Source organism: Monopterus albus, unplaced genomic scaffold (assembly GCF_001952655.1).
Source record: "Monopterus albus unplaced genomic scaffold, M_albus_1.0 scaffold412.1, whole genome shotgun sequence".
Classification (NCBI taxonomy): domain Eukaryota; kingdom Metazoa; phylum Chordata; class Actinopteri; order Synbranchiformes; family Synbranchidae; genus Monopterus; species Monopterus albus.
Window position 1 is genome coordinate 132,693 of NW_018128292.1, and position 9,625 is coordinate 142,317.

The 9,625-nt window shown below is 38.5% G+C and overlaps 1 protein-coding gene across 7 annotated transcripts in view; it reads right to left on the reverse strand.

The window, feature by feature from the left end:
- Window positions 1-6,216: 6,216 nt before the first annotated feature.
- Window positions 6,217-9,625, reverse strand: part of add3a (adducin 3 (gamma) a) — a 92,943-nt gene continuing 89,534 nt past the window's right edge. For all 7 annotated transcript variants that reach the window (XM_020586547.1, XM_020586545.1, XM_020586548.1 and 4 more), the window contains one exon: window positions 6,217-8,335. In XM_020586547.1, the coding sequence (XP_020442203.1) occupies window positions 8,085-8,335 (251 nt within the window). In that variant the 3' untranslated portion in view covers window positions 6,217-8,084. The remainder of the gene's footprint in view (window positions 8,336-9,625) is intronic.

Genomic DNA, 9,625 nt, shown 5'->3' on the forward strand with positions numbered 1-9,625 from the left:
GTGGGGTAAAACTATGGAATAATTTAAGTGTGGACATAAAAAATAGTAATAGAATTGACGAGTTTAAACATAAATATAAAGGTATGTGTCAATCAAGATATATGCAAGAACAGGCTTAATGATTAACTACATGGACAATTGTGGGTGTGGTGTACACTTTGTAATAATTCTTTAGTATATTACTTGTGTGATGTAAGAATGTTAACACTGTTATAATCTTTTTTAGTATAATACGTGTGTGGGTAGAAGTGAATCATTTACTGCTTGCAAACCAATGATGGTAAGATGATGTCATGGGGTAGGACTGGATAAGTCTGACTTCTTCCTACTCCATTCAAGCATGTACTAGGTATAAGCAAATGGATATTGGATTATGTGTAAAATTATGTGTGTTGTCATATCAACTGTTTTACATGCTTGAAAGAATAAATCAAATCAAATCAAATCAAATCCTGGACCATGGTAGAGTCCCCACAGTTTAGGCAGGCAAAATGCATTATTGATGTCTGATTATTCACAGTAATAGACTTTACTGTATACATTGTTTGATGAGGGATTGATAAATGTCCCTCACTTTACATTCTTACCGCTACAGTAGCAGCTTGCCTGACTGGTCTCTACTCCAAACTGACCCAAACTGATTGACTGAGATTTTATTATTTTAAGGAATTAACGCTTCTTCTTGGCAACTGCATTTCAATACTGTGGCAAAATCAGAGGTAAAATCTTTGAAAATTAAAAAAATAATAAAAGGCTTTGTGATAAATAAGTACTGTTTATGAAACTAAATCATATCAGAAAGTCAGAAATCATACTGTGATTCTATTGGTGTTTGTGAGAAGTTCAAACCATAGCAAACAAATGAGTCAGTTGTACACAAACTGAAAAGAGCTCTTTTTGCATCATGCTGCTCTGTCTGAATGCAAAGTCTGACTTGGCCACTGACCACTGACATTTCATTCAAAGTCTAACCACCAGGCCACTGTTGAGGACTTCACAGTATCTCCTGCCCTTGAATGTCGATACTAAAAGTGGGCTGCCTGTTGGGAGAGGAATGATAAAAAACCAAGATAGTGCTGCTCAGCAAATTTTCTTGTCTTGGTTTCCCAAAGAACATCTATAATCTCTGTCCAATGGCCTTCAGTGAATGAAAGATTAAGGGGCAATAAGTAAGACCCTCACTGCCCCACAGCACAAAATGAACACAATACATCTTCAAGGATTTGATGAAACAGATGATCAATAACAGTGACTCCACAAACTAATTGTCTCTAATAAACACACACACACTTGACTTGGAATTTTCACCTGCTCAGTGATGGAGGACAGTGTTAGGAGGGGACCATTACCTACTCAAGCCAACACAATGACTTTATTAGCTCTGCTGCTTACAGTCCACTGAGACATTTAATATTGCAGTAAATCTGTGGTCACAAGAAAATGTAAATTAAAGTAATATAGGGTAGTAGTAATATGGATCTAGATAAGATAATCAATGCCAGTGATTAATCTGAACAGTAAATATAAATCTAGTGCCAGCAGCTGGTTTGCTAAGCTAAGTGTAATGACTGGGCATAGTGGGATCTGTCCAGAGGTAACAAAACCATGTAATGCATTCTATCTTGTTTGACTAATCATTACAAAAAAGGAAATGTGGTTATGTCCTAGGCTGTTTTGTAGCTGGGAGCTTATGGAGTCTTGCTGTCACAATGAGGAGAGCTAAACTAAACTAACCAGTGTGGTCGGAAACTGCACAGAGAGACATAAGAGTGGTATGAATGTTGTCATCTAGTAACTCTTGGCAAAAAAACAAAGTGTATTTCCAAAAATTCCAGCTTTTTCTTTTAATTTACAGTGGTGCTAAGGACACACATACTGTACACATGGTGTGATGTGTTTGGTTAAAACAACTCAGACTAAAGAGATTATATCAGTAATTATTAGCAAGGTAAAAAAACAACAAAGTAGAACAGTCTGTTTCTGAGAATGAATCTGTGACCTGACAGTAAGCTGAGCTCCAGCTTTTATGCCTTTCTTCACTCATCATGTTCTTTCACACATGAGACATCTTGGATTGAACAAAATGTACCACCAGCTTGTTCTGTGACTGTGTGTATCTGTGTGTGTGCCATGGTGGTCCCATGGGGTGTGCATTTGGGTTCAGACCTAAATGACCCCTTATGTTGTTTATCAGTCCCTAATTCATGCCAGTGGCATCTGGGCATCAGTGTGGTCTCTGGTAGCTGTGAAGCTGAAGGGATGCTTGTGTGTGTGGGGTTATAAAAAGGCCTATCGTGGTCTCCACACTCCCCTAGTGGAGCATCCATCTGGACGTAAGTAGGTTCATTGTTTTAACAATTGCAGCATGATGCTGTCTGGAGAGAGGAGGAGAGAAGAGGGAACTCGCCCTACACTTTACGTATGAAGGCAGTGGTGGAGGATGGAGGAAGTACTCAGATTTAGCAATACCACAGTGTAAAAATACCCTGTTACAAGTAAAGGTCTGGCATTCAAAATGTTACTTAAGTAAAAGTACAAAAGCACCAAAAAAGGACTTGTTATGCAGCATGGCACAGTTGACATATTATTAGATTATAATTAATAATGTATTACTGTGTAGGCTTACATCAGTACAGGATTTTTCTCTGAAATGTAGTGAAGTCGAAGTATGATGTAGCAGAAAATGAAAATATTCAAGAAAAGTACTGACACCTCAAAATTGTACTTAAGTACAGTACTTGAGTGAATGTGCTTAGTTACTTTTCACCTCTGTAGGTCAGTTTGTGGTCAGTTTGAAGAGCTTCAGTCTAAAATGAATCACACACACACACTTATATACCACACATATTCTTACATATTTGCAAAGTCATGACAAAACACTGAATGATTAACTTCATTTGTTTTGATGAACTGATTGCACTGACAATATACCTAACATAATTAATGACTTTACATTTGCACTTATCTTGTATTCATCTTTTCTGCCATACTGAAAGAGAAATACATAATAAGTGATAGAGCTTTATTGATCCCCGACCTAATGTCCCAAAGGGGATCAATAGTTTCATCTCTTACATTGTTATTTGTCTGTTCATATACCAGAGTGAGCAGATGAACAACAAGCAAATCAGATTACCTCACAATCAGCATTTTATCTACAGCATGCTAACCCACACCATGTACATCACAGCATACTCATCTGGAGCCAGAACGAGCCTCCACTGCCGGCTCACAGTCATGAGAAACACAAACAGCAGTCACAGGATCGCTCAAACTCTTTTATTGTTCATACCAGGAATGTTTCCAGGTAAAGTGCTATAAACTGATATCACATTCACTGACACCTGTGTTGTAAATACTGTATATGGAAGCTGCACTGAGCAATAAACCTCAAATGATCCTAGATAAAGACAGGGGAGGTGAGGAGGAACAACCAAAAAGGGACAGTTTCTCTCATCCACTAACAGTCAGTGTTTGCGTTAATTTGCTTGAATTACTACATAGATGTCAAAAAAGTGTTGAGAGAGGAAGAAGTAGGCCAAGGTGAGAAAAGGCATCATCACTTTGTTTACATTTCTAATCTTATCTATAAAGAGACATTATAAGAAGTGATAAAAAGTGGACATCTCTGGGCAATCATTTTAGCAGGAGCTTATTATTATAAAGATTTTTGTTAAATTATATACTAAAAAAAATGAATATTTGAGACAGGTGCACACGAGATAAAAAAGTGGGCAAATAAGAATAAAAACTCTGTTAATTCTATGTTAGAATTTAAATATTCAGTGAAATTAGAGATACTGAAGGACCAGAGAGTGAGCGCCATGTTACAGGGAGGTTAGCACACATTTTCATGATTTGCATATTTTGCATATTACATCTGAGGATGTAAATGCAATCAAGGCACATTTGCTGCTCATATGCATACTAGGTCCCCCAGTCACCTGGGTACTCTGCTGGACAGTCCAGGCTCACTGTGCGACACAAAGGCCACGCTGAGTCGAATTGTGATTGGTTTGAGACAGGCGTCCCTGTGGTGCCAGCAGACAGTCCGGTTGGTTTGGATATTAACAGTGAAGCACAGAAAAAACAACAACATTTAATTGTTGTTTAAAGCAGTGGTTCCCAGCAGTTTCAGCTTTCTGACCTCATCGGCTTGACACATTGGAGTCTGTGTACAAACTGTTCTAGAGGTGTAAAAGAGTTGTATAAAGCTTTTTTTGGCCCCAAGGAAAGATGTGTGGAATCTAATAAACACACTTAAATCAGCATTGGGTCTGAAAAATACAAGTTTGAAACTTAAAAAAAAAACATTTGGTAGTGTGTTGTCCCTCCTTATCTCTGCTTGAAGGTAGCAGCCCATGCTACATTAGCATTTTGCTATTAATATTAGGTCTTGAGTTGCATTGTGAGTAAGGCAGGTGCCAACTTTTGACAAAAACAATGTGTGAAATAAGAAAGGCGATATCTTTGGTTTTGCTGCATCAATTTTATCTTTTTTAAAAAAATGTATATTAAAAGCCCAGTAATGCTAGAGGACTGTTTTAAGATAAGATAGCACATGTATGGAAACCTTTCTTCACAGCAGTATGAACAGTGAGCAGACTGTCTGATCCTAATAAAACGTAAAAACTTCACAGTATCTCACAAAAAAGCTACAACAGTTAGCGAAAAGTCTGCCCACATTCCTCTGCCCTCCCCCACCGACCCTTTGCAGATGCTGGGAACCACTGGTTTAACAGCAAGTTCACAGGTAAACAAAATGACATGCAGCATTTATAGCTCATCAAGTACGAGATACTTATTTTTAAGCATTTCAAGGGTACATTTCTGGTAATGTGTGTACTGAATGGATATGTTTTGGAAAAAAAGATCTTATAAATGGGTCTTTCTCTTCTGAAGACATCATGCTCATTGATAACATTTGCTCAAACAGAGCAATGCGTACATGCATAATGTATGTATCACAGAGAAGTGCCAGTGTGCTCACTCTCCAGCTGACATCATTTCTATGACGTGCTTTCACAGTTCCTGTGCCTGTTATGATCATTTGCATTTATTACCTCATTTCCATACATATTCCATAACTTCCTGATTGAACTATTCACATATACAGAATATTAAATTTTTTCACATTTTTAACTCGGACAAAAAAAAAACGCCAGGTACCTTTTTTTCTACTCATTTCAAACAAAGGCATTGTAGCATAGCTCCTTCTCTATGATGCTGTTCAACAATATTGTGAAATTATGATAAAAAATTACAGCATTAAGTGCATCATCCTGTGTATACTTTGTCTTTTAAATGCTCAGTTCAGGAAAATGGTATGAAGTAAAATGAGTGTGTATGGATTATGTTGAACAGGAAAACAATTTGAATAATGACATGGATTGTGATGCACTGACTGAACAGGAAAACAATTTAAATAATGACATGGATTGTGATGCACTGACATGAAAAAATGAGCTTTTGTTTCTTAAAATACAGTTTTATTTCTGAATTTACACTGATTAGCAATACAGCTTTTAGCAAATCCATTAGATAACCATTTATATAGGATTTTCACAGGTCACAAAAGTAGCTTGGCTCATTCTGGCATGCCAAAGCAAAACTTGTTCTTTTTTTACCAACAGAAAAGAGGTGGATAGAGAGGCATTAGTAGAGTGAGGTGCAAACAGTCTGAAACAGAAGAGGAGAACATAAAAAGGATGCACATTCAGTTCATCTGGGAGCAATTTATGCTCATAAAATGGTTAATAAAAAAGCCTAGTGCTCTCTGCCAACTAAAAGAGAAGTTTCCTGTGATACAAATAGAAAAAACTTTCCTGAAGGAGAAATGGTGTGAAATAAAAAAAATAATAATTAAAAACCGTCCGAGTGATAAAACATGGTGCATTAGTGTCAGGCTGTCTTTACCCCCGCCCCGTCTCGACTACACACAAACACCCATTTCTAAACTCACACATCCTTCCTCCATCTCTCAGCTGTATGACCTCAGCTGTCGCCCAGATCTAAAAGCCTTCGTTTAACACAGCTATAGATGCATCCTTTAACCCTCTCCCACCCTCCAAATCCAATACTTCACATTGCTAGCTGGGATATAGGTATATCTGGTTAAAGTGTGTGTGTGTGTGTGTGTGTGGGGGGGGGGGGGGGGGGGGTGGCAGGGTGGCAAAGACACTACGCTTAAATAGCAGCATCACAATCTGGGATTCTTTTTACCCAAGAAATTACGCAAGGGGAGGCTTTAGAAAGTGAAATGACAACCGGGTTCACACAGAGATCAAATAAAAATAAAATGTCCATATGACCTCTTTATAATCTTCCGGTTCCAGGACAAAATAAATGGCAAGTTATGTGAGGAAGCATGGCTGCTGTGAATGTAGCTACTGAAAATAAAGGTTTTGGAACCTGAGGGGTGTCGATGCAGTCACTGGGGTAATTTGAGAGAAGTCTTGATAGGGTCCTTGACGCCCGAGCAAGCAAACGAGAATCACAACCCTTGTTTCATCAATGAAAAAGAAAACAGTGAAAAAAATTACAATATGGCTTTAGAGACACACACACAAACACACCAGAGACATCACCGCTCCCAACTCCACAAACTGGTAATGGAAGATAGCTTGATGTAGCAGTGCAGTACTATACTTCCTGTTTTTTTAATTTTTGAGTTGAACAATTGAGATCATTTCTCATGTGCGACCAACAGCTCACTTTCTGGGTCCTGACCTGTCACCATGTTTTGCTTGCTACTTGCTCTACTTTTACCGAACACTTCACAATCTCCTTCACTGGCGAAACCACCTGCAACTGAAACTTGTTATAAGAAAAGTGCAGGACAATAAAATAAATACAGTTAAAAAATCTATAGCCAATGTAATCCAGCTCTCATATACGTGTTATATAGTAAATTTGTGTACTCTGAAGACTAGAATATAATTTGAGCAATCAGGTCTCACTACAGAACATAGTCAGCCATATAAATTGAGTTCTTGTGAAACGAGAAAACATGCAATGAGTACTAATACTAATACCAAATTTGTGTAAAAAAAGATACATTTTCATGAGATGTCAAACCAGACACAAAAAGTGACCCTTTACTAAAATGAGATTGTTTGTTTTTTGCACTCTTCCATTATGTTTGGAAAAAAAATGAGATGAAGATGAGATTATATGAAAATGCTACATAAATATTAAAAGTGGCTGAGCAGCTCTCTGAGATAATGCCAACTTAGTCGTGACACACTTCCAGTCGCTCACCAGTAACTCATCTGCAGTTCAACCACATCAAGCTGAAAGGTTTGTATTAGAAGCTTGTGCCTAATGAAGCCTTAAGAGTGTTAGAGAATGAGGCAGAGAGAAAACTTCTCTCACAGTATATACATCAACACAAACCCCACGGCTGATGTTGAGGCCAGTTTTCCAGTGTGACTTCAAATTTCATGTGGCCTCTCAGTTCCCTATGCAGGCTCAGGTGACCAGAATGCAAAAAAAACCTTTAAAGAGTGAGGAGTCTTTACAGAAAACAAACAAAAAAAGGTTTAATTTCAGCTTGTGCAGCTTTACAGCACTTAGACTGCAATTCAATCATTTCATATGCAGGAAATATGCAATGCGGTTTCAGGTTCTGCTTTGAGCCTGGGAAACAGCACAGAGGAGGAGCCACTTATTTAGGATCTACGTAAATGGCCTCAAATGACAGTTAACGGCTTCCCAGGAGCCCTGCTAGAGTACTGCACAGGTGATCGGGTGTGCAGACACCCAACACCTGCTGCTAGCCACTCCACATCTGCTGCAGTTTTTAATCTGTGGCCTCAAACCCACCCTAAGTTTCCCAAATATCATTCTTTGTGTAGACGAGACCTTTTCTTTTTTGTTACAAACCAATTCATTTTTTGTAATCCTTTCTTCTGCCCTTTGCACCATTTTTTCTAAAAAAAAAAATCAAAATTAAAAACAAAAATAGGACATTGATGGAGACAAAATAAAAGCAGACATTAAACAGAACAGGTGGCTGCTGCCCCTCTTTCTTCTTCTGTGCAGACAGGCTTCCTGTCTACCTCGCCCCTGCTGCCTGTTCGCTCTCAGGCCTCCGTCTTCTCTTTCTTTTTGTTCTTCTTTAGGAAGGATGGGGTGCGGAATTTCTTCTTCTTCTTGGTGTTGGGGGACTTGGAGGGCGAGCTTTCGGGCGACAGCGCCTCTTCGATCTTCTCGCCAGAGCGCACCGTGATCTCTACACTCTCTATGCTGGTGGTCAGCTGGCTGACACGCTTGGACATCTCCTTGTCCACGTCACCGTGGTTGTTTTTGCCATTCATCGGGGCCATGTGGATCTCTGGGGGGAGAGGGGGACAGACAAAGAGGTGGAGGAGTGAGACACAGACCGGTGAGGACCTGGAGCTAGACACAGAGGAGGGACACACCCAATGGACAGACAACACCCATAACTAATTAACTACATGGCGTATGGTTTGTTTTGATTAATATTAGCATATGTAGTATGTATTAATTTATCACCTGCAGTCTTCAGCTTAACATAAACAAATCAATCATCAATTGATCAAATAAAACCCATTTTCAAAAACAGATAACACTCAAGTTACTGTGTTAAATACGATGTTGGGTAAACACCCATCTGCTGTGGGTGCAGAAAAGCAAAACAAAACAAAAAGAAAGCATTAACTTTAGCAATACCTCTGTAACAACTATTCCATACAAGTTAAATATATTGATTTTTTTATCTTATATGTGATGCATTTTAATAAAAAATCTGTGTGAAGATAAGTTGGACAAGTTCTTGAGCTGAAAAATACTAATACTTTAGAATAGAATTTCTTTTTAATTGATCAGTAGCTGAAGCTGCAGAAGTAGCATTAAAAAATTTTTAAAAATTAAATATATAATACATCATTATTTTCACGTCTCTACTGCTTATCACCAATTTTAAATAATGAATATATTTAACTCAACCTCAGCTGGTATTTACAACAATGTAGTTGATCCACATACAAAGACATATGTTTTCCAACTGTTCATTAGTTCTAAAATGTTACAGAAGCCACGTTTTTAGACAAAATGACATGGAACTAAAGTTATATCTTTGGCAGGAACATTTTATGAAAAGGGATTATATTTTACAGGTGTTCCTGTTATTGTGTCCATTGCCTGAATGACAACTTGACCTGCTTGTTGAACTTCTGCCCACAGAGACACGCTGTCCCCGTACTCTACGTGTTTCGTAATATCCCTGCATAAAAACCCAGTGACCTGACAGCCCGGAGTCTGCCCTGCTTTGTGGAATGCAGGGCACAGTGTCATGTTACTACACTAAAACCCAAAAACAATGACAACGTCTTGGGTTATTTTCATCTTGGCACAAAAAGCACACAGGCGTTACAAAGCAGCCTGCACAACAAGTGACCTGATTTCAAAGCAGTGACTGACTGACCCCAGAGCAGTGGTGTCACAATTAAGTGTTTGGTTTCTGTTCTTGTGTTGGAGAGAGGCTGACAGGAAGTCAATTCCAGAGTGTCATTATTTACAACTTGTTAAGAGGCCACCATGATCTTTTCTCTGTCTTGGAGGGAGGCCAAGTGGCTTCAAATGTCAGACATTTTAAAAGATG